General features: G+C 43.8%; 1 protein-coding gene across 3 annotated transcripts in view; it reads right to left on the bottom strand.

Annotated features, from left to right (window-relative positions):
• Positions 1–24,868, bottom strand: part of DEPDC1B (DEP domain containing 1B) — a 113,148-nt gene extending 88,280 nt beyond the window's left edge. The window contains exons 1-2 of one of the 3 annotated variants that reach the window (XM_029576638.1): positions 24,513–24,868; positions 6,073–6,338 (exon numbers count right to left, since the gene is read on the bottom strand). In XM_029576638.1, the coding sequence (XP_029432498.1) occupies positions 6,073–6,338; positions 24,513–24,560 (314 nt within the window). In that variant the 5' untranslated portion in view covers positions 24,561–24,868. The remainder of the gene's footprint in view (positions 1–6,072; positions 6,339–24,512) is intronic. The other 2 variants (XM_029576628.1, XM_029576647.1) reach the window with 2 other exon arrangements.
• Between the last annotated feature and the right edge of the window lie 1,318 nt (positions 24,869–26,186).

Here is a 26,186-nt window from a genome sequence, read left to right as displayed (position 1 = left end):
ATTCAAATGTTTATAAGAGAATATGGCTCAGGGGGTATATGACAGAAGTCTACAAAATCATGAAAGGACTTGAATGGATAAATGTGAATCTTATTTACTCTTTTGGATAATACAAGGACTAGGGGGTACTCCATGAAGTTAGCAAATAGTTCATTTAAAACAAAATCAAAGAAAATTTTAACTCCATTCATAATTAAGCTTGAATTAATTGCCAAAGGATGTGGTTATGGCAGTTACTGTAGCTGGGTTTAAAAAAAGATTTGGATAAGTTCCTATAGCAGAAGACCATAAACTGCTATTAATAAGGATTAAATGTTTGGGTACTTGTGACTTGGTTGGCCACAGGATACTGGGCTTGATAGACCCTTGGTCTGACCCAGTATGGCTTATTTTATGTTCTTATAGGCACAGCAGAGGGAACACTTTTGTAATCCTCTTCTAGGATGTTAAACCGGTTAGGAAATCACTTATCTGGCTAGCTTGACTCTGTCCAGAAATGCTCCTGTTCTCCAGCTAAAATTTAGCCGGATAAGTGCCCAAAATATTCACAAGTTATAGGGCTAAATACTAGAGATGTGCTTCGTTTTTCTCTACCGGGTCGTTTTTTGACTCTGATACTTCGTGGTAAAGTTTGGTTTTTCTCGTTTTTTTTTTTTGAAAAAAAACAAAACAAAAAAAAAACCAAAAAAAAACCAGCCCACCCCAAGCATTTAAATTAATTTTAATACATTACATACCCCCCCCCCCCCCCCCCGCCACCATCCCAATCCCTCCCCAAGACTTACTAACATCCCTGGTGGTCCAGCGGGGTCCCGCGAGCCATTTGCCCCTCCGTGCCCGGCGTGACAGCCTCGCTCACAATGGTGCCATTAGCCTCTGAACCACTATGTCACAGGGGCTACCGGCGCCATTGGTCAGCCCCTGTGACATGGCCATCGGCACCATCTTGTGCTCCTACCATGTGACAGGGGCTGACCAATGGCGCCGGTAGCCCCTGTGACATAGTGGTTCAGAGGCTAATGGCACCATTTTGAGCGAGGCTGTCACACCGGGCACGGAGGGGCAAATGGCTCCCGGGATCCCGCTGGACCACCAGGGATGTTAGTAAGTCTTGGGGAGGGATCGGGATGGGGGGGGTGGTTGTATTATAGTTAATCTTAATGCTTGGGGTGGTTTTTAATTTAAAAAAAAAAAAAAAAGTGCCCCTCTCCCCATACAAACCCGAAAAATGGATTTTCCCCGAAGTTCGGGGAAAATCCTTTTTGGGGTTCGGGGCCCCCGACCTACGACGAATTAGGCAATTTCGTTGTAATTGCCTAATTCGTGATAAACGATTGCACATCTCTATTAAATACTGCTGTAGACCCCATTTGTTTTAGATATTTGCATGTAAGCCTAGCAAATACGCAGATTTCATAGGACCATAGCAATACCAACCCTTTATTTTTCTTATATTAAAATTGCTACTCCACCCCTACATCCACACTAAATAATAAAAACTGGGTTTGCAGTTCAAACACAGCTATATTTAATATACTGTGATTTAGTTCTGCTGTTCTTACTTACAGCACCAATAAGTGAATCCGTCACAAGTTTAACTAAAACACATCTACATTATCAGTTAAATCATCAAGTGTGATAAAACAAGTTTGCTTATTGTAAACAGTGTTTTCCATAACTAGCAGGGCGAATTAGCCATGACAGGTGCATGATGAAATCCAGCAGCATAGAACAGACCTGCCTCTCCTAGCTAGCAGAGCTATAAACTGAGCATGTGCAGAGGGCCTGTGCATGATTTGCCTCAAGAACCTCCCCAGTTAGTAAAAAGCTAAAACAGACAAGTAGTTGACTCTACAGGGAGGCAGGTAGGTATTAAGTTTGGCTAATTTATACTATGGCCAACATCATTTACAGTAAAATTTGCTTTTTCCCCATCAATTAGCAGGCTGAATTAACCATGACATTGGGGGGGGGGGGGGGGCCAAAGTTGAGGGTTGCAGCAGAGCCTTATTGGAAAAAAAAAGCAGCCAATTTTCCACATGGGAACCCAGGTTATGTAGAAACGAGACTCTACAAAACTTTGTCCAAAATGTTACTGCCTTCCCTTGAAAGATTGTCCAGACAGTAGTGGGATATAAAAAGGTATGTATGGAGGACCAAGTCACAGCTTTATATGCCCTCGAGAGGAGTTTCATAGATGTAAGCAATAGAAGAAGCCATAGCTCTCACAGAGTCTGGAATTTAAAGCCCTGCAACATAGTAGCAATGATGAATACAGTCCACTACCCAGTTAGAAAATGTACACTTGGGGATGGGCATGCCAAGTCTATTAGGATCACAGGAAACAAAAAGTTAGGAAACTGTCAAGAGTGAATGGGATTTGAGCCTGCGACCTTGGGATATTCAGGCCATGAACCTGCCACAAGGCTGCAGAGCTTGCTGGTTTCCCCAGAAGTTCTAGTATATTTCTCCTGTTTCCTGGGAGAGTCAGACATACCCCCTCCATTCTTCCAATTGGGCCAGCACTAGGTATGCCCCATATTTCCAGCAGTATAAGAGGCATGCTCAAAAGGCACATAATTCTAGTTCAAAACAGCCATCTTGGCATCCACCCTAGAGAAACATCACCTGTTTCCCCGATTTCCAAGCCTTGTCCCAGATTAAGTATCCTGTTCCAAGATTCCTACAAGTGTATTGGTATACAGCATCCCTGCACATATGTCTTCCTGCTTCACAGTTCAGGCTCCAGTGTCCTGCTTGTGTCCAGTTCCTGGTGATTCTCCAGCTCCTGACTTTACCACTGTGCCTCCACCTTGCCTCTCCAAGTATGTACCTTTCCTCCAGGGTAGCCCTGATTGCCAAGACCAGAACCCTATGACAGGCTGAACCAGCCCAAACCAAATGCAAGGGTGCCCACTGAATTTTTTTTTTCTGCAGTCTTAAGATGTTTTCCCCACAACTGATTTATAATGGTTGATTGCTTTCTTGCGTCTGGGTCTCTCATTGAGAATGATATCTGTATAGAAATTAGGGATGTGAATTGGGTGCCCAATTGTTCCAGCTTTCAGGTTCGACTGGCCGCGGGAAAATCTCGTTTTCCCATGGATCCCTGTTTTTGTTTTGTTTTTAGTGAAAAATCGTTTTTCGGGTTAGTGTGTGCTAACTCATGTTAGCGCGCACTAACAAAAATAGCAAAAAGTAACAAAAAATAAAAATAAACAGTTTTTTGTTAGTGCGCACTAACCCGGAAAACGATTTTACGAAAATTCGGAGGGGGGGGGGGGGAAGTGATCATTTCTTTTTTTACCTGTTATATTAACGAATTTAGAAATATCGTACGATATTTCAATTCGTTAGAAAAACGATTCACATCCCTAATAGAAATACCTGTTCTGCTAAGCCTTTAGAATACGATTGTCTGCTATGGAAAGGTAAAGAACATATAGGCCAGGTTATGCACGATTCCAAGCTGGTGCTCCAGGATTCTGAAAGAGCTCTTGGCCTACTTTCAAAGGCTCAACTCCAGACTGTACCCAGAGCACTGTCAAAAACTCTGTTTCAGGTTGTGGAAGCTGTGGCGATAATGGCTGATATCCTAACTGTGTCTGCAGCATGTCCAAAAAGACTACCCAGGCTGCCCCCACAGCAGCACCAAGAATCTTACTCCAGGCTGCTTCTCCAGTAGCAGCACCTGAGACCTGGCTACACTCTGCTTTGCCTGCAGATTCAAAGACTCCATTCACATCGACTTCAGCCTTCCAGGCCAAGCCAGATTCAGCAAGTCCAGTGCAGACTGTCCAGACCGAGTAGCTCAGCAATGCCAGGTCTTGCCACATCTCAGCAATGCCCAGTCAGTTCTTACCCTTGGACCCCTGGGTCGGGTCTAGGACCTTGTTGGAGTGTCTGGAGGCCACCTATTGGAAGAGGCGTATTCTGTCAAGATCAATGGGATATCCAGACCATGAACCTACCACAGGTCTGCTAGCTTTCCCCAGAAGTCCTAATATATTTGCCCTGTTTCCTAGGAGAGTCGCTCGCCTCTGCAGTATTCCCATTAGAACAGCACTGGGTGTGTCCCATATTTCCAGCAGCATACAAGACATGCTTAGAAGGCCCCAGTGGTGGTTCAACAGTCATCTTGGTGTCTGTCCCGCAGAAGTGCTACCTGTTTCCTGATTTCTAAGCCTTGTTCTAGTTGAAGTATCCTGTTCCAAGATTCCTGCAATTGTATTCATGTTCCAAGATTCCTGTACATAAAAACTTCCCTGCTTCACAATTCAGCCTCCAGTGTCCTGCTTGCGTTCAGTTCCAGCATTCCTGTTCTCTCTCTTTCCTAGCGATTCTCCATCTCCTAACCTTGCCACCATGCCTCTACCTTGCTTCTCCAAGCACGTATCTGGAAGATGCGGGGGTTCCAAAAAGTGCGGTAATGACAGGAGCCCTTGCTTGGTTTGAGCTGAAAGAAGCTCCACTCCAGAAGATAACTGCTCCAATGAGCGCTTCTCCTTAAGCATCTTCTGGAATTCCTGCATCTTCCAGGTCTGCAAGTGCTGAATCTTGGGAGACAGACCACAATTGTAACTGTCTGCCAAACAGGGACCAAACATTTGTAACAAATCTCATGGGCATCAGTGATCAACATCCAGAATCTGCAGACACAGGACTTGAAACTGCTAATGACTGGCTTCCTTTTGGGCACCTCACTGGACATCTCAAACTATGCCCAAAAAGACTTCTATTTAATAAATTTTATTCTTTTGGGAGTACTTAAACTGCTGAGGCAAAGAGATTTAAAAATAAATAAATAAATAACCGCAATGAAATAAAAAAAAAAAAAAAAAAGAGAGAAAACAGTCTTGGGGGGGGGGGGTGTCACATGTCTGTGGGTAAGCTCAACCAAAATCAAAAAGTTCAAGAGGCAATGCTGCACATGTTCAGTAAACATTTCACTGAGTTTGGAGAGTTGAGTCTATTTGGTGCCATCAGATAACGTCATTCACAGAAGTCATGGCTAATTCAGCCCTGCTTGTTGATTGAGAACATGTGGGACAACTGGTCTTTATTTGCCTTCATCTAGTGTGTTATTTCTTGGGCATTTCACCATCATTTGGCTTTTACCCCCTCCCAATATTATCGCCCCTTCTTCCCCCTATCCATGTCTTCTGGTGTCCCCTGTTGTGGTTAGCTTGGTTCTGCAATAACTGCGTTTGGCATGCAATACAAGTGAGAATTCTACAACTCGTACTAAGTTTTGTGAACCAAGATAGATTACTACAAATTAAACAACCCCCCCTCCCCCCCACACCAACATCTAAATATTTGCTGACACTTCTGAGAACTATGTATAGCTCCTGTGTGTGTGCAGACATTCAAGGACACGTTCCTGTTTTACCAAAACAAAAGGGAAATCTTTGTCCAGGGTACATGCAATGTGAGCCATGACTGACAGGGATAACATCACTCATGATTGTTCGACTGCTGAAAAAGGTACAAGACATGAAACAAGACACAGAAACTTGGAGTCACCATCATCAAGCAGATATGGTTGCAGATTGATCATCTGAACTACAAGAAGCCGTTGGCCAAGAATCAATAAATCCTAATGTATTGCTTGCTAGGATAAGTGGAAAAGCCTTGCTTTCCATTTACATGTTCTCTAATAATCCCTACAGAATGCAAAATATGTAATTTTCAGTATAATCATATGCTATAGTTCATTTGTAATTAGTAGTCTTTATAATTAAGTATTAGCCTAAATGGGTGTCAGTGTGATCTCCAAGATTTGATTTATTTACAAGTCTGATAGCATATTTGGTTAATTCCCCTCTCAAAACTGGTAACATCTTTACCTTTAAGCTTGCACTCTTAGCTGTAGCTTCACAAACACCTCAATTTTTGCTGGACATGTTTAGAAAGGGCAAAAATAAAGACCAGCCTTCAACATTTCATATTTCTAATTAGGAGCTAATTAGAAAGAAACCAACTTATTAAATGAATGTTCTGAACAAATTCAGAGCCATAGTACCTCCAACAATGTTTCATGTAAAACTATATTGAGGCTGCAGATCTTACCTGTACAAGCAACCATTATCCTCAAAATCTTCTTTACCCCATCTTCCTTTCACATCTTCAATTACATGATTTTTCAGAAATTTTTTTAACAGCTGGATTGTTTGATTGCGAGATACTTCTGGTCCAAAATTCTGGTTGCATCTGAGCAAATCATTCAGATATTCTATGGCTTCAGACGCAGAAAAGCAATTCTCATAAGTTTTGAAATGCACACGGTGTTTCCGCAGTGACATACCAGCACGAAACAGTTCAATAGTCTCATTCCACTAGAGAATGAAAAATAAACAATCATCAGACCAAGTCTGCACTTCACGGAGATTTTCTCTTATGACAAATATTACAATTGCTTGCAGATAAAAACATACGTGAAAATTTAGGCAAGTTGCAAGACCTTACTAAAGTTAAACAGCTTATCAAATGCAAAAATTGTACTGAACATTCATATAGGGTCCAAGAGAACATTTTTTCCTTCTAAATAAAGCCTTTTCTTTTTAACTTAAAAAAAATGTGTATATTAAAATTTAGCCACCTGACTCAGTCACACACATGCAACATATTTTTATATACATAATACAGGGTTATTGTTACAGAGAAACAGAGTAAGTCTGTTAGGCCTTTCAGTACTTGGAATAGGCATACCTGTTGGTCTTCAAATAGGCAAACCACTGGTTCATAATAATACAAACACAAAAAGGGAGTTTCCACGTCCAATCTTTTAGGAGTAAATAAATTATCTGAATTTTTCCCCAGGATCACGTTACTGTGATCTCATTATATTACACTGCCCATCCCCACATGTAGAAGGGATGTATTGATGAATGGGGGCCACGCTGCATACAATAAGTTTACTGGGCTGCAGCAGTAAAAGCCACATGGATGGTGAGAGCAAGTCAAGGGAACAAAGTCCTGATTTTGGCCAGCTGCTGGATGGAGAAACAGCGGTACAGGTGAAAGCTACAGATAGCGAGCAGCAGTGTGAGGAGGACTGGGGAATGGAGGGGGGCACAACTGCAGAGAAATATCAGCCCTCTCAGACAGCACCGAGTGCTGCATGTGGGAGCGAGCACACAAACAGATCCACAGCTATGCACACACATATTCTCTCAAGAAATGAAATGTCTGGTCTTTTTTTTACCATGTATGTTTATCTTGACTACAGTATAAGTTCTACTGAGCAGAGAGTGCCTCATGTGTTTTTGTATAGCACTACATAGGTCAAGAAGCACTACAGAAGTGATAAATAGTAGTAGCTTCCCTCCTGCATGGATAACCCCAGCACTGTCTCTATATCCCCCAGCCTGACCACAACATATTCCTCCTGACTAGGCATGAGCACACAGGGCTAATGCAAGAATGTCACTCAGAACAGCTGTCCTTTCTCTTCTCCAACCCTTCCCCTTACGGGGAGCATGCTTAGAATTAGAAGAGAGGTGACAGGGAAGACTGAATAGACAAGAGAACAGATCAGCTTCCTAATTCAATCCCTCTGCTCTTGTTGCTTCCCCCTTCCATCCTGTTCCCAAGTTGAATCCCCAACATCTGACAAATCTTTGCCGACTAACATATGCTAGTCAGTCATCCATCTCTAAAAGAGATGGAGAGTAAGAAGATAGCACTGGAGAGAAGCTGAGAGAGAACATACAAGATTTAAAAAACAAAAAAACAAACAAATACAGAAGTAAAGACTCCATGGGGGGCTCCACTAGAAATGTTTAGTGCTAGGATCAAGCAGAGGAAAGCACCATCTTATCCCATAGATGGTTGCTGCAATGGTAGTTTCCTGCGTGCATATTAGCAGGTGACCCCTTTAGAGTTAGTGTGGCAATTTTGTACTGGAGTGTGAATAAGAAATCTTGATTTCCTAGGTTTTCACACTCATCAAGGCCGATGCAATACCGGGTGCTCCGCGTAGCACAGGGCTGAGCACACCGAGGACACAATTTTTGGGGCTCTCAACAGGCACCCTTGCAATAATGGGATTAATGTGTCCATAACCTGCACACAAACTCAGCACATAGCAAATAGGATTAGCATGCCATCAGTCCTATTTAAATGCGACAATTATCTATTACTACCCGATCCAGTAAAGCACACCGAAATTTCATGTGTCCAGAGTGAGTTTTTTTACGTTCGAAATTTTGTGCCTGCCTTACCCTGGCGTTATAGTACTGGAGCTAGTGGTAGCTGACAGTTTGTGAAGGCTTCTCTTTTCAATCATGAAAACAGTCTTTGCTACTTTGTTATGCCGACTTTCTTCTTGCATCTGTGAGCAAGAATTAGGGCAGCCACATGAGGGAAGGCAATTGCAAATAATCCTGCCAACGAAAGAAGATCAGAGGACCATGCCACAGCGCAGGCACAAGTTAGCAAATGACTTAAATCCTTTGTCACTTGGATGTCCAATTCCTGGCCCGTCACAAGATGCCCTGGGGATTTCGGCATCTATAACATAGTAAAAATGATACCTTGATGAACCACCATAACTAGAACAATGGACGCCAAAGTCCAGGTCATCTGTAAAAGGCTCAAGTCTTGGGTGTCCTTAATTAACAAGGGCCTTTTATGAACCCTAAAGTCTTGGGTCTGTTTAAATATGTGTGTTTTTGGATCCCACCCACCACACAGATGTGACAGACCAACTTCCCCAACCACATCCTCAGTCTAACACACACATACGATGGACCCTTGGTCTGACCCAGTATGGCACGTCTTATGTTCTTTATGTTTTAAAGTGCAGCCCAGAGCCATCTATAGACCCTTCAGGCAGCGTCTTGTTCAGCCACATACAACTCTCCTTAGATTGCCTGAGTCAGAAGTGGTGCGGAGATACTGTCTTAGCCCTAGGGCAATTGAGACCCTGTATGAGGACCTGTGCAATGATATTGATCTGATTGCCTCTCACAATCATGTGGTCCCTGGGCTGGCGAAACTTCTGTGTGCCTTGCATTTTTTCACCACAGGAAGTTTCCAGAATACAGTGGGACTGGTTTGCAGGATGAATCCGTCATCAATCTTGCAGCACTTTGGGACAAGTCTTGAGGGCAATGATGAAATGTATGCGCCAGTATATTTCCCAGTGGAGCCAGCGCAACAGCAGGAGATCCAGCATGGATTCTTTGAAGTAACTGGGATGCTCGATCTATTAGACGCAATAGATCGCACCCATATTGCACAGGCCCCCAGCTCGGAACTGGAGAGTGCATTCTGCAATCAGAAGTCATTCCATTCCACTAATGTGCAGATTGTATGTGATGCGCATCAACGAATCTTGAACGCAATATCTAGGTTTCCGGGGAGCTGCCACGATTCTACATCCTTGCTCATTCATTGCATGGAACTGAATTTCCCCAAGGGAAATACAGTGATAGCTGGTTGCTCAGTAAGTAACAGTAGTATCAGAAGGCATGATAAGACAACCAGATGGCAAGGAGGAATGCAGGCCCCTGTACAAGTTAATTGTTTCATCCATAAAGTATTTCAGTACTACTGTATTGGTGAGGTGGGTGGGGTATGAAACGAGCAGTTATTCATATGCCAAATGAAGTAGTGTATATAATGTGTTGCATGGTGTTTTGTCACTGTTTTTTGATGCAATATTGCTTACCTCTTTTATAGGCAAATGTTGGCTATGGCCGTAAGCTGTGGTTGCCGACTCCACTCCTGGCACCGTGGCAGAAAGACGGTACATCGAGGCACATACCAGCACTAGGTCTGTTATTAAGCAGACATTTAGCATGCTGAAAGGATGAATCAGATGTTTGAACTGGTCAGGTGGTGTCCTCCAGTACAGTCCCAAAAAGGTTACATGCATTGTTATGGCCTGCTGCATGCTACATAACATAGCATTGTGCTTTGGTCTGGAAGTGAAGGTCCCTGAAAACTTGCCCCCAGATCCACCTCTACAGTCAGCTAGAGAAGCAGATAACACAAAGCGAAGCTTGGAGGTTTGCCGAAGGGTCATTGCAGAGTATTTCTTGTGTAGGTTCTTAGAGGTGTTACTAAATACGCCCTCTCCTCTGTCAAAGATATTTGAAATAAGCTACTTACACATCGAAATTCATTCTTTTGTGTTTTCTATTTCAGGAGTTGTAATTGGAGTCCGAGAGAGGCACTGAAGAATGTTCCAGGATCGATTCCAAAATTTATTTTGTTATCTATAGTTTTCTGATTTCTTTATAGTGAATAAACCAATTGCATTTGTTTAATTGAGTATCTGTGGATTAATATATGTCTTTTCATCCTCGCTGACCAGTGTCTCCTTGCCTGTCAGATTAGGCCATTCACGGACACCCAAACCTAGAACATAAGAAATTGCCATGCTGGGTCAGACCAAGAGTCCTTCAAGCCCAGCATCCTGTTTCCAACAGAGGCCACCAGGCCACAAGAACCTGGCAATCACCCAAACACTAAGAAGATCCCATGCCACTGATGCAATTAATAGCAGTGGCTATTCCCTAAGTAAACTTGATTAAAAGATGCCCAGGACTTTAAGGTAGAGAGGCCGTAGAAACAGACACTTTTTTTCCTCAATTCATATTTTATTGATTTTTAACAAAGTATTTATACATCATACTTTGACAGGAAAAAGAAAAATATGTATATATACTTTCAATAAACACTAAAATTAACACTTTATAATCAAATCAGTTAATTACATGTTTTCAACAAAGAATTATTTTAGGAGAAAAAGCCTGGAATTTTAGGGAGTACACAAAGAAACAAAGTATTAATTAAGCAGAACAGACTTTACGCATATGATGAAGCATTACTTTCATGATTGCTATATGTGACCTTGCCCAGGTTAGTTATTAACACTCCTGGCATACAAAAAAGATTTTAACTGTTCTACCATAGAGAAGACGAAATTCTCATCTTTACGATGCACCCAGCACTTATATGGGTATTTTAATACAAATGTAAACCCTAAAGCTAATACTTGTGATCTTAAATCTATAAATTCTTTTCTCCTAATCTGGGTGGGTCCGGACAGATCTGGAAAAATTGTTACTTTTTGCTCATAGAAGTCTGCATCTTTTTTCTGAAAGTAATTTTTCATCACTTTGGATACATCTCTCTCCGTCACAAATGATACTATGTCGTCCCTCTGTCCAGAATTTCAATAGCAGAACTTTCTATGAATTGAGTAAAATTCCCATTGCCTGTACTTTAGTTCCTCCGGTTTTCTTCAAAATTTTCATCAGAAAATAGGCCTTATTTATTAATGGCACCTGCAATTCATCAAAATTTCAAACATTCAATGAGAAACTTTCTTAAAGTGCTTTGAGTGTCCTCACCCAAAGCCCTAGGGAAATTAAGATATCTTAAATTGAGATGTCTCGTATAGTTCTCAAGGGCTTCCAACCTCTTTGAAATGTAAACCTATATCCTTAATCAAATTTATATTCACAATTTCCACTTGCGCTGTTTTCTGCTCCATTTCCATCATTTTTTTTTTCTAATTCTTTAATTTGCCCTCCCAGATTTTGATTTAAGGTTTGCACTTCCAATTCCATCTTCCGATATTTATTTTCACAATTTTGGACTAGCTGTGCAAGACTAGCCACAAGGTCCCATAAGGTTTCCAGGGTGACTACCGATGGTTTAGGGGGTAATTGAAAAAACTCACCCCCCCTGCTGGGTAGACTCTGTCCCTGATTCCTCTGCTGTTTGCACCTCCAGGATCCTTCAGTTTTCCTCAGTCGGGTTCACTGGAGAAAAGAGTGGATCTAAATCTTCCAGTTCCCTGTACCCTGTTGCTTCCAACAGGCTGGAGGAAGGTCGTGGTGCTGGCGCAGTTTCACCTTCTCAGTGACCCCCCTCCCGTCGGGTAGATGACATCATTCCACGCCGCTTCCTAGAGGCAGGCCCGCGTCGCAGGGGCCTGCAGAGGTCTGCAATCCGGGGGACTAAGGGTGGTTTCCCCAGGCAGCGATGAAGCTCCCTCTCCATCTACTGCAGCGGGGAGAATCCTCTCCCGTTTTCTCCGTCATCTGGGCTGCATATGCTGTAATCCTCTTTTGGCCTTCAGGTAATGCAGAATTGGGAGGATAAACCCGCATTTTTCCTTTTCTTTTCGCAGGCATTTGTATCGTAGTAAGAATCTCAGAGGAGCAGCTTCCCTAGCAGCCATCTTGGGCCCCAGGAAAGTGAGAAACTGACACTTAAGTCCGGGACGTCTCTTAAAGGTCCAGGATTTGGACAGCCCATCACAGGATGTTTGGATGTCCAAATCTTGCGCCTTTAAGAGATGCCAAGGACTTAGACGTCCCTCATCTTCATCATACAGGCCCTTGGTACATGATTTTGGATGTCTATCCCCTGCAGGCATGCCCAGACGTCCATTTTGTGCAGAACCATTGGCAACATGCCTCGCAGATGGCTGCCAAACTTCACGGAAGGCAACGTTCAATTGCTCGCAATCATGATTGTAGAGGTTGAAAGGCACCTCTACTTTCACCCTGGGTGCCGGCAGAACCAGTAAAGGGCAGATGCTGTCTGGCTGGTGCTCAGGGCGAGCTTCAATGCCCAAGCATCCTTCCCAAGAGAGGAGAGTATGGGTCTAGAGTAGGGTATTAAAAGCAGGAAGTGTAGCATAGACTTTATATCAGATTTTCAATACAGACAAAAAATGCTAAAAATAGCTTGAATTGTGGAATGGGTGGGAGATGCAGGCCCTGCATCATTTTCTTAACATAGTAATGTTTGCATTTGCTATTCCTGCCACCAGGTGCAGGCAGACAGACAGGAGAAGAAGGAATGGTTCCTGGTCCTCCGTACCAGACAAGGGCAGCCGGATGGTAAGTATATTCAGAATCACAGCTGATTAGTGAACCCCAGAAATTGAGAAAAATTGCAATTGATGGTCACACAAGTCCATTACCTGCTCTTTGCTCCATAAAAAGGTCTTATTTGGTTTTGTGAGTAGCTATAATAAGGTGAAACAGATTGGCATGCCTATAAGTAATAGAAATTGGTTTGCCTCTATCTGTTGTGTAAAATTGATGCATCTTGACCACTCCCTCCCTCCAGCCCTCTCTTCTCCCTTTCCCCAACACTTTGAAATAATAAATACCAGACACCTCTAGCACATCCGTCATCAAGGAGTAGGAGGAGGAAGGCGGGCAAACAGCACCACTGGATGTCACCTCAGCCAGCAGGAGGAGCTGTGTCTCCGCCACTGCCACTACCACCATCCCTCCCCATTCCCCTGCGGGAGGTCAGTCATTGATGAGGAGCCCTCAACTGATGATCCATCTGCGGCCCACCGTCCACATGAGCAAGAGGCAGCATCTGAGGAAGTGCCTTGGGAGGAAGGAAGGCCATCTTCAATTGAGGCATGCTTGGATGCTGTGCTCACTCTGCTTAGTCAGCTGGGACCACAGAATGGACACAATGGAAGGGAGCCTGGTGTATGGGGGGGCCAACTAGGCAGAGCTGGTACAAGGCTAGCAGCAAATGATTGAGCTTCTGTCAGCTATGGCAGGAGCTCAATTGCTCGTGCCCTGTCCTGGCCCCTGCCACTCCACCCCAACACAATCCTTGCTCTCCATGCCAACCTCCTCCTCTTTTTTTGTTTGGGAGATTTTTTATTATTTTTATGAATTTATTTATTTTTAGAGACAATGAAATGTGTGTTGCTTGTCCTGTTAGATCTTCAACTATTGCAACCAGCACCGCTCTCCAGCGCTGTCACATTGCTCAAGGTAATGTGCAGGGGCAAAAATACGATGGAGAGGGAAGGGGGAAAGATGATACCATCAAAAGGCATGAGATTGAGGATGGCAATGATGTCTAGAGGTGGGGGACGAAGGAAGAAAACAGAAGAGAAAGTAATAATGGGAAAGTGGGCCTTCTGCTACAATAAACCTTGTTCAGTTGTGCCATTACCTCCTCTGTTTTTCTTTGTAGGCTTCGCACGCTTGAGAAAACTTCAAATCCTAAAGGGTCAATTTTAAAAGGAGAGCCTGCCCATGTGCGCATTCCTGGCACACGCACATGCCGATTTTCTAACATGCGCACATCGGCACACTCATGCTATAAAATACAGTTCCCGCGTGCACATGTGTACCGGATTGTCATGTCTGCACGTGCATGTGCGAACGGGAGGGGGGAAATTTAGAAAAATAGGCACTGCGACATGATTGGGTCTAGACCAGTTCCGTCCCAGTTTGCCCCAATTAAGGAGCGGACTGGGAGGTAACTTCATAGAAACATAGAAATGACGGCAGAAGACGACCAAACGGCCCATCCAGCCTGCCCAGCAAGCTTCACACTTCTTTTTTCTCATACTTATCTGTTTCTCTTGGCTCTTAGTAACCTTTGGTTCTATTTCCCTTTCACCCCCACCATTAAATGTAGAGAGCAGTGATGGAGCTGCTTCCAAGTGAAATATCTAGCTTGATTAGTTAGGGGTAGTAACCGCCACAATAAGCAAGCTACACCCATGCTTATTTGTTTACCCAGACTATGTTATTCAGCCCTTATTGGTTGTTTTTCTTCTCCCCTGCCATTGAAGCAGAGAGCTAAGCTGGATATGCGTGAAGTATCAGTTTTTCTTCTCCCCTGCCATTGAAGCAGAGAGCTATGCTGGATATGTGTGAAGTATCAGGCTTATTTGGTTTGGGGTAGTAACCGCCGTAACAAGCCAGCTACTCCCCGCTTTGTGAGTGCAAATCCTTTTTTCCACATTTCCTCTTGCCGTTGACGCTTAGAGCGATGTTGGAGTCGCAGTAACCATGTGTATGTTTATTGAATAAGGGTATTATCTCCAGGCAGTAGCAGTCATTCTGGCGAACCACCCACTCTTCATTGACGTCCTCTTGACTTTATGGATCCACAGTGTTTATCCCATGCCCCTTTGAAGTCCTTCACAGTTCTGGTCTTCACCACTTCCTCCGGAAGGGCATTCCAGGCATCCACCACCCTCTCCGTGAAGAAATACTTCCTGACATTGGTTCTGAGTCTTCCTCCCTGGAGCTTCAAATCATGACCCCTGGTTCTGCTGATTTTTTTCCTATGGAAAAGGTTTGTCGTTATCTTTGGATCATTAAAGCCTTTCAAGTATCTGAAAGTCTGTATCATATTACCTCTGCTCCTCCTTTCCTCCAGGGTGTACATATTTAGATTCTTCAATCTCTCCTCATAAGTCATTCGATGAAGACTTTTCACCTTTTTGGTCGCCCTTCTCTGGACTGCCTCCATCTTGTCTCTGTCTCTTTGGAGATACAGTCTCCAGAACTGAACACAGTACTCCAGGTGAGGCCTCACCAAGGACCTGTACTATCCTTCCTCCCTCTTCCCCCACCACCTAAACTAAAACTTATCTACCCCCAAATTAATATTTATTTTAAAAAAATAAATTGCTCCTCTGGAGCAGACAAACTGTTTGCCTGCTGGCACACTTCCCCGGAAAATGTCTAATGGTGCTGTCCCAGCCTGCCCCCACCCAGATCATGCACCCCAGCCCACCCAGCACTCGTGCCCATATCGGAAGCTCCGCACGTGGCCAGACCCGTTCTTATTTTACCGCATGTGGGGCTTTGAAAATTTGGGTTTAACTGAATAAGACCCACTGGGGCCTGCCTGCACAGCAGCCTGTCTATCCTCCTGAGACATCTTTCTTTTTCTTCCATTCAGCTGTCTATCCACTGGGCCATTTCCATTGTGGCTTTTCTCCATTTCACTTGCTTGCTATCACAACAGAGACCAGGAACAAAAGCATTATACACTTGTTATGGGTGATTTCAAAAAGACCATGATACAAGAGACAAACAAGGATTCTTTCCTATTCCACTGCCCAATGAAGCCTCCTTCATTCTGCCTGCCTCTGCGCAGGCCAAATGGAAGCCTCCTCCCTTCTACCTGCCAATGGGAGTAGGAAGAAGGGAGGAAGCCTTTGATTGGCCGGTGAGGCAGGCATCACATAGCCTGGGGGTGGGAGGAATGGCAGTCTCGAACCCGACAAAGCAAGGCCACTATGGGAGGCCATCCCTGTGGCAGTGAAGAGGAAAACCCGACCGAGGCCACCACAGGAGCCAATCCCTGTGGCGGCGAAAAAAGAAGGCCCGCCGGAGTAAAGCCGCAGCGGAACTTAGTGATGAACCTGGAGCCTATCCCTGCAGTGAAGGAAGATGTTTCTGGTGAGATCTGGTGTGTGTCTGAGAGTGGGAATGGATGCCGGGGTGAGTGCTTGTGTGTGTCTGAGGGTATGAATGGATGCCGGGGCGAGTGCTGGTGTGTGTGATTGAGAGCTTGTAAATAAAAAAAAAAAAGAGAGAGTCATGAGTGTGATTGAGAGAGAGAATGGTCAGGAAGATGACTGGTGTGAGAGAGACAGAGACTGGTCGTGGGGGTCTAATTGAGCTGTGGGTGTGTGTGGTTGTGGACCCTAAGGAAGAGGACTGTGAGGACGGAGTTTCAACAGCCCTAGCTGCTTCTGGTGAGTGCTATTGGCCTGGAAGGGAAAGGAGTAGGAGAGTTGCTGGAGAGGGTAAGTAAAGGTGGCTTTTTAAAAAACTTTTTTTGATTGACTGCCATTTTAATTATTGGGTATTATGCAATGTCTGCTGTTTTGAAATATTTTATTGATATTTGGACATGTTTTAATAATTTATTTTTATGAGTTTTTAATTGTTGGATATTATTCTGTTCAGCAGCTGTTTTGTAACATTTTTAGTATAGCTTTATAATTATTTCTGTGTGGGGCTCTATAGCAGCTTGGCTTATTCTGTTTTCCCAAGAGGAAATGCATTAGTGTTTAGGGCCTGGTTTAATAGTTTTATTTCTTAGATAGGGTTGTTACTGTTTGAGTGTGTTCCATAATACAGGTGTAACTTTGTGTGGGTTAGTTTGTGTGCATTATTGCAAATCCTGAGAGTCTGTTGGATGCTATATTTCTCTTTCCATTTCTCCAGGTTCGCACTGCAAGCAGAGTGGCTTTTTGGTTTTCCATTCCAGTTTCTGTCTTCATATTTATAATTTGTGGTTTTTCTGTACTTAGTGAAGGGTGTGTGACCAAGGTGAGTATTTTACTAGCATGTAGGCATTTGTAACAATCTTATTTGATGTGTTTTCTCAATAGGATATGCATTACTGGTAAATTACTGTCTTTTCATAAGGAGGGCTATTGTGCCTGGTAGTAAAGGGAGTTTGTTTTGCTTTTACTGAGATGTCATCAGAACCAGAATATCTTTTTTGTATGGTGAGCTGCACAGGGTAATGCCCTAGATCAGCTCTGCACTCATTGCTGGGGGTTGAGGGGATTCCTGTGGATGCAGAGTGCATGTTTACATTTAGCCCCGTGATGGTCACATGTTCAGTGTGTCACGCATGTGAGAACCATCTGTCAGGTGTGTCCCAGCCACAAAAAAGGTTGAGAACCACTGATCTAACGTTCCACCTGACTACCTCACAGGTTTTTTGCTTTGGATATATTTTATGTAAAATATGTTTATTAAACCGCTATTGTCTCTACGGCCAACTTCATTTCAAATTCTCTCTTCGCCTGTCGTCAAAATGTTTTACAGTTAACTTGACAATGCTTATGCTTTTTCCTATTTTCTTCAGATGGATCCTTCTTCCAATTTTTGAAGGATGTTTTCTTTGGCTAAAATAGCCAAACCATGCCAGTAATTGTTTTGCCTTCCTTCCACCTATCTTAAATGTGTGGAATAATCTGGACTGCGTGTCTAGGATTGTATTTTTAAACAAATGTCCATGCCTGTTGAACACTTAACCTTTGCAGCTGCACCTTTCAGTTTCTTTTCCAACTATTTTCCTCATTTTATCAAAGTTTCCCTTTTGAAAATTTAGAGCTGTAGATTTTACTTATTGCTCCCTTCCAGTTATTAATTTAAATTTGATCGTGTTATGATCACTATTGCCAAGTGGCCCCACCACCATTGTGTGTCTCACCAAATCCTGCATGTCACAAAGAACTGGATGCAGAACTCCAGATGAGGAATGTTTCCAAGGATTGTGACCCTATGCATCCTAGTTTGGGCAACTGCCTTGTCACACACTTTCATTAACTGCTTCTCTTCCCTTGGATTTCTGCACTCCCCAAATGCATGGCTCTGAACCTTTTAGGCTTCTTAACAAAAGCAACCCTAGCATCCAACGAACTACAACTCCCCTAACTGGATACTTTGAAATTCTCTAACCAGAATCTAGGCCTGCCTTTTTAAGTCAGTGTTAAAATGTGTCTTAAGATACAGCAGGTGTTGCAGTCACTTAAAATGATGTTTGATGAACCCTGCATACCTAACGGTATTCAGTTATGAGGCAGTTCTAATCACTCTGTGTCAACACAAGAATGCAATCCAACTACTCCTACACCAGGAAAGTATTTTTTAGGGATTTCCAAATTTGAGCTCCAGGTAAGTCGCAAATTGAGGAACCTGAGGCAATGGAGCATGAAGTGACTTGCCCAGAGTAAAAAGGAATGTCAGTGGGAGAAGTGGGATTTATACCTTGGTTTTCCTGCTTCTCAGCTTGCAGTTCTAGCCACTAGGTTAGTGGGTGAACAAGTCAGGCTGGGGTTCTGCAGGTTGCCGTGCCTTTTTCTGGATGACCACAAGTTGTTGCTCAAACAAGGATAACAAGAAACCGAAATGGAGCAACCTGTCCTACAAACCAAAAACTGATCACTATGAAACTAGACATCAACATGCACATGATCCTCTCTTTCAGCAGTCCACTTACCTCCTTGGCACTGGAGTCCCTCAGCAGCTTTATATAATGGGTGAAATGGTATTTCCTCTCACTATGGAATCGTCTACCAGGACGACTGTTTTACCCGCAAAGTTGTCTGACACAACTCCAAATTTTTTTGCCACACTAAGCTGCCTCAGCCTCATATAAGGCTGGATGAACGTCCTCCCGACATAGCGATTTTTGCACAGAACTTACTCATACTGCAGCCCACACTGCAAAACTCCTGTCTTGGCATACATGAATTGGGCATTCGTTAAAAAGGCCTGTTCATAGATGACCAATTCTTGAATATTTTTAAATGGGCCTTGTACCAATGCACACAACCTGGGCCTTCAATCAACATCTAAGACTTGGGCGTCACTAAAGTGATTTACAGCAGCCTTAACAGGTCTGGATGACTTCTACTGACTGACGTCCAAGAACTGAGTGTCTGTAACCCCGTTAAGGATGCCCAATCGCTCCTTCAGGAGCTGAGGCATCCACTGCCCACAGACAAGAAAAAGGTAAAATATAATCTTTAAAAAAAAAAAAAAAAAAACCACACAACATTTGCACACATACAAATGAGCAGAAAGCAGCCACCTCTTACATTTAAAAAAATGAAGAAATTGAATCGTTAAGTCGATTGCCTGCAATAGCAAATCCACATGATTTCAAGGCACCACACCAATCTGTAGCAAGTACAGGACCAATTTGAACTGAGCACAAAAAGGAAAGTTTGCCTCGCAACAGCGATTCATATACCCCGCGGATATGATTATGATGTATGCGGTGACATCACTTTGGGGGGGAATAAAGTCTATTTCAAAATATTGCTTTAAAATTTATTTTTTTTTTTATTTTTTTTTTTTTTACAGTCGACAGCCTTTGACAGATATATGCGTCCACATAATGCACATGCGATGCTATATGGACATTCAAAGCAATAAAATGTCTGGTGCTACAGATGCTCTGTTTTGAGCAATGCACACTTTTTATTTGTTTCATTTGAATACTGCATCCAGGGCAGAGACAATAGATTGTGCGCGTGTTCAAGACACGTGCGTCCATAACTGATGCACTTTATTGCATCGGCCCCATTGTCTTGTTGGAATGATGCAGTTTTTGCCCATTCTTCTTGGCAGAAGAGTTTGAGCTCTTTTAGGTTAATTAGGGATTGTCCGTAGACTACAGTCTTCAAGTCCTGCCACAGATTTTCTCTTGGAAACAGGTCTGGGCTTTGACTGAGCCACTCAATGACTCCTTGCTGAGCTGCAGCGTTGTTGCTTTTCCTTTCTGCTTAGGATCATTTTCTTGTTCAAAAATTAATCTTTCATCCTCCAGTCCCAGGCCTACGGCAGACTAGAACGGGTTTTCCTCCAGGATCTGCCTACACGTTGCACATAAATGCCGTATTGGGTTAGACCAAAAAAGGTCATCAAGCCCAGTATCCTGTCTCAAACAGTGACCAATCTGGTCACATTACCTAGCAGAATGCCAAAGAATAAATTAAATGCTTCTTGCTCAGAACCAGGATAAGCACTGGCTTTCCCAAGACTACATGGCTAATAGTGATCTATGGATTTTTCCTCCAGGAATTTGTCTAAGTCTTTTAAATATTGCTATGCTAACTACTTTCACCACAATTTAACTATGCGTCAAGTGAAAATACACTTTGATTTGTTTTAAATGCATTACCTATTAGCATAATGAAGTGTCCCCTAGTCCCTTCTTTTTCCTTTCACTTTATTCAAGATTTTATAGAGTATTATATCTCTTCTGAGCCTCTTCTTCAGTCTGAAGAACAATAACTTGTTTAGCCTTTCCTTTCTGTACCTTCTCTAGTTATTTATTTTTGGAGATGGGGTGACCAAAACTGCACACAATATTTGAGGGACAGTTGCACAATGGATTGATACAAAAGGCAAAGAGCCAAAAGAATGGGGATGGGGAAGCTAAATGAGCACAAGACTTAACTCTCCACCGCCAGCAAACAAACAGCCCGATCCAGTAAAGTCCGTGGGAGAGCGGACTAACGCCCGCTCTCCCGGCGCGCGCACCGGCCCCTCGCCGGTGCGAGCGATCCAGTATTTAAATGAGGCAACGCGGTGCAAACGAGGAAAAGGAGGCGCTAGGGACACTAGCGCGTCCCTAGCGCCTCCTTTTGGCCTGGAGCGGCGGCTGTCAGCGGGTTTGACAGCCGACGCTCAATTTTGCCGGCGTCGGTTCTCGAGCCCGCTGACAGCCACGGGCTCGGAAACCGGACGCCGGCAAAATTGAGCGTCCAGTTTTCGGCCCGACAGCCGCGGGCCGAATTCAAATTTTTTTTTTTTTTACTTTTTTTTACTTTTGGGGACCTCCGACTTAATATCGCTATGATATTAAGTCGGAGGGTGCACAGAAAAGCAGTTTTTACTGCTTTTCTGTGCACTTCCCTGGCGCCGGAAGAAATTAGCGCAGACCTTTGGGCGGCGCTAATTTCTTAGAGTAAAATGTGCGGCTTGGCTGCACATTTTACTTACTGGATCGCTCGGGAATACCTAATAGGGCCTTCAACATGCATTTGCATGTTGAGGGCGCTATTAGGTGCCGCGGGTGGGCCGCGTGTTTTCCTCCCCTTACTGAATAAGGGGTAAGGGAAAACACGCGTCCAGAGCAGGCTGACAGTGCGCTCCGACGGAGCACACTTTACTGTATCGACCTGTAAATAAGGAAAAAATGCTGCAGACTCCTGGCCATCTACCCCAGACACCACCTTGCGACCTTGGTAACACAAACAAGTAACTAAGGAGATAGCCAATGGGAAAGCAGAACCATACCTCTAGCTAACGAACTGCTCCCCAATTGACACTTTTTAACTTATTGGCAACATTTTTAATCCAAAATTAGTAAAACTACAGTTGGTTGGCCAATAAACATGAGTAGCGTGTTCAAAAAATAAAAAAACGTTTGTTAAACTTGTTCAAGAGTTGGTAATGGTACTAGCTGCTACACTTCTTTCTTTTTCAATGCATAATCATGTCAAATTCCAAACTAATCTGTGTTTGTGGTCCTTTAGTCTGTTCCCATGAGTCCCCTTTCTTCCTGTGAATGGAAGAGGCAGCTTTTCAAAGTGCATTGTAATGAATTCTCTTGTCCCTCACAGATCTCCTCCTTCCAAATACCTTGTGTCTGCTCCTCGATTCTGAACAGTCCAAACCTCTCCTTTCCAGTTTCTCCTTGGCAGCAGCTCTGAACTGGAGTGCCAAGGAGTCACTAGGTGTGTGCAAATTTTTTTTGTGTGTGAGCAACAATTTTTTTACACCAACAATTTTTGAGTACCAGTATTAGTGTTAGGGATATCAATTGCGCACTGCATATCTCTTAGTCCACAGTAATACTAATTAGTGCGCACTGTTTTTCTAGCTAACGAACTCCTCTGAATTGATAATTTTTAATTTTTAAGTTGCATTTTTTTAGTGCGCACTAACACACCGTCAAAAATTGCCGGGAAAAAGAAATTTTCCACACAGCACCCGATCCAAAGCCCAAACCAATATCTTTAAACAAAACATCTCTATAGTGTTGCATTTATGTGCAGAGCACAAAGAAAAATGTATGTGAGCAACCATGTAAAACCTGTGCATGATGCTTCAAGATGTATGAGCAATTGCTCATGTGCTCAGCTTAGAGGGAACTATAGTGCCAGGTTCCTCCTCTCTCTTTTCAGTTCTATATTACAGTTGGTAACCAACCCTTTTCTCCATAGTTTTTAGATAATATGGGGATTCTTTGGTCTGAAGAATCCAAAGCAATACTGCAAACAGGACACACATCCTTGTTTCTTCCTCACTCCTCTCTACCATATAAAGAGGGTGAGAGAAAAAAAAAAAAAAGCATCCTCCCAAACACAAAGGTTGATATCCACTTCCTCATCACTGGGTGTATGTCAGAAGATGGTGGTTTCTCACTTCCTAACTGATTTAGCAATATTGGGCAAGAAACAGAGGACCTACAAAAAGTCAACTTGTTTTTAGTAATTACTTTTGAAATATTTTTATAACTGTATAGAGTATGTTGTGTAGATTGGTGAAACAAATAAAAATACATTTAAGCAGGTATTTGAAAACAGCAGCACATGAAAAATGTACAAGGGTGTGCAGACGTTTACAAGGCCTTTTTAACCTGCTAATTTACCGCCTACCCTTACCCCTGCGTTAGGGTGGAGCGTCAGGCAAGCCCCGGCAGAGAGAGACAGCAATAGGCAGGCTCCTGTCAAAATCGACTTGATATGTTATTAAAGCAAATGTGAATAAAGTGCAACAAAAGTAAACATACTGCATGAGAATGACAAACAGTCCTCTCTCTCCCCCTCCCGAGGCGCGCACCGCGGTTCCCCTGCCTCCCGGGGGCAGCCGGCGGCGAAAGCCGCTTCCAGCAGCCCCCACCGGCGAAGGTGGATGAACGCATGCCTGTACGTGCAATTTGGGTGCTCGAGGCAGTGAAGGCACATGACCGAACACCGTGACGTCACACACGGTGTGCGCTCATGCGCCTTCACTGCCTCGAGCGCCCAAATTGCACGTACAGGCGTGCGTTCATCCACCTTCGCCGGCGGGGGCTGCTGGAAGCCGCTTTCGCCGCCGGCTGCCCCCGGCAGGCAGGGGAGCCGCGGTGCGCGCCTCAGGAGGAGGGGAAAGAGGACTGTTTGTCATTCACATGCAGTAAGTTTACTTTTGTTGCACTTTATTCACATTTGCATTAATAACATATCGAGTCGATTTTTGCCGTGCGCCTTGCTTCGGGAGGGGGGGAAGAGAGGACTGGCAATCCCCGATGCCCGAGCGTAGGAGAACCATCCACTTCCTGGTACCTGTCATTTCAAATGACAGGTACCAGCGCACCCAGGATACTGTATAGGCGCTGTATAGCGCTCTATACAGTAAAATGGATTGCTCAGGCCTACTGCTTCATGGACGCGCTTTGAACGCGGCTTGCATTTGCGTCTAATTTAAATACTGTATCGAGCGATATGTGATCCGAACTGTGCATGCGGTAAACGAGGGTGCGCCCGGCACTGCCGCACTCTAACGCGTCCTTACTGTATCGGCCTGATTACCAGGGAGGGCAGCGAACAGGACTTAAATACCAACTTCTGTAGCTCATTTATATAATACAGAAAGCTACAGATTACCTTACAGATATGCAATTTTCTACTTAAGAAAACATATAATTACTCATAATGTAACACAAACTTGTACTGAAATGTTACAAAATGTATTACAATGTGTTAGACTGAATTATATAAAACCTTATAAGACCAAGGCTCAGCATATTCCACAAGCGTCGTCAACATAATCAGTTAACTTTTTACTGCAGGTAGTGTTGGTTAGATGCAAGACAAAATCTGGTTCATAAATGCAAGAAGTACGTTACTGAAACGAATTATAAATAAAAATCCCCTATTACTTAAAGATGATTCGGTGAACTCGCATTGCTTCCGATTCTAGGTATTTCAGTGCTGCCATCTGTAATAAGGCTGGAAGATAGTGAATTTCAGAAAACTATAGGCATGCAATTAAAGCCTAAATGGAAAATTGTGATCAAAAAATCCCGAAGAACGTATTCCCTCCCCCCAAAGAGACAACAAGCACCACTACAAACAAGCGGATCCAGACGACCGCGAACAACAGGATCCCCGATCCGGCTAAGAGCAGAGGCGAAAGAAAAAGAGAGACCAGGGGAGAGCGCGGGGAAAGCGCACTTACCAATTTCGTAGCCCGGTAAGGCCCCGGACCGATAATTTTATGCTCCATTCACCCCGTACAGCGAAGTTGCAGACAGAGCTCCATGTACAGGGCAACCCCGAGCCCTCGGAGCGGATCTCCTAGGAGACGAGACACTCCTCCGCACTCCCACTGCAGTTTGAATCGGGTGCCCTGCCAACGCCGCGCTCCGATTGGGCAGCCCCACTGCCGACGTCGCACGGAGCCCCAGCCTGTGCATAACCTGTCGGGGATCAATGGGCAGGTGAAGGGGGAGGCCACTAACGATGGAGCATGCGCTGATGCGTCAGGGCGGAGAGAATTTACAGATTGTGATTTAGGGCTGCTTCCTGCTTATGGCTGAGCGGCAAGCGAGTGCTGCCTGCTGAAATGGTCTTTTCTACTTTATGTTACGGCATGTGGAAGTGCATTCTGATATAGGAAAAGTTTCTTTTCTGAGGTGAAGAAGAGAGTATTAGCGCTGGAGAGCTTGTCAAGACGTATATTAATTTAGTCCAATAAAAAGATATGTCTACTTTTTGTTTCTGTTAACCTTTTTTTTTTTTTTTTGCATTCGAGTGGACTAGCAAGACGTCTACACTATTCCACCTAGGAAAAGGCTGATGAATTGTGGTTCTGTCCTGTGCGTTTCTAAGAGCTCAAAGTGCAAAAACTTCCAGTAATCAAAAGCTTTACCTGCAGTTTCAAAAAAAAAAGTTATTGTGCATTTTAATGTAAGGACTCATTACATTCCTTAACTAACTACTGTATATGTTTCTTGTTAAAAGAAAAAAAACAAACCCCAAAACAAGACATATTGGTCAGTCCGAGAGGCAGTTTGGAAAGATACATTACCAAAACATCCCCATTCGAGGCGCCACAACGGATCATTCCGTTCAATAATACAGTGACGTCTAGCTGTTCCAGTCAGTCAGACAGACAGAGAGAAATCAAGAGAGGAAAACCCCTTCTCTCTTGTCACTAGAAATTCTGCAGGTGGAACGCTATCAGAGGCTTATCAGCGTGTGTTGTGGAGGCAGTTGTTTGACAGCTTTTCTTTGGAGTTTTCTGGAGGTCATGGACCAGTAGAGGAGTGGTGAGTTTGTCAGGTGTTTGGGAGGGTAGTTTGCACTTCCCATAGGTTTGGCACCATAAGAGGGAAATCCTTTTGTTCTGTTTTGTTTCTCCAGTAGGGGCTCTAGGAACCTGCAACATCCAGCTGTCTTGTGGTGGAAAGAAGTTCCATGAGTTTGCCAGTTAGTGTGCCCGTGCCACTATAGTACTACAAAGAGATTTGAATTGCCTTTCAAAGTCCATGCTTAAGGAGTCCAGTAGGTAGGGCCCTGTCCCAGACCACTTACGATCAGATCTGGTAGCTGGGCCTATAGAGAGCAAAGTGACTTCCCGAAGACCACAGGGTGTCAGGGAAGAAGCAGGATTTGAGCTCTCCCTTCCCTGGTTCTCAGCCTGCTGCTCTAACCACTTTGCTATTTCTCCAGAAGAAAGCACAGATCCAGTACTAAACTCTCAGCAAACGAATAGGAGATATTTTCGATTGGAGCTAGTTCAGATTCAAGGATACCAGATAGTGACTGGCACCCTACACCACCAGCATTCTCCTCTTCCCTCCTCCCCCCCCCCCCAAATAACCCCAGTACTTGTTCCCTTATAGCCCCA

The sequence above is a fragment of the Rhinatrema bivittatum genome, chromosome 1, assembly GCF_901001135.1.
Source record: "Rhinatrema bivittatum chromosome 1, aRhiBiv1.1, whole genome shotgun sequence".
Taxonomy (NCBI): domain Eukaryota; kingdom Metazoa; phylum Chordata; class Amphibia; order Gymnophiona; family Rhinatrematidae; genus Rhinatrema; species Rhinatrema bivittatum.
The sequence above is the reverse complement of the archived record's forward strand: the minus strand, read 5'-3'. Positions and strand labels throughout refer to the sequence as shown.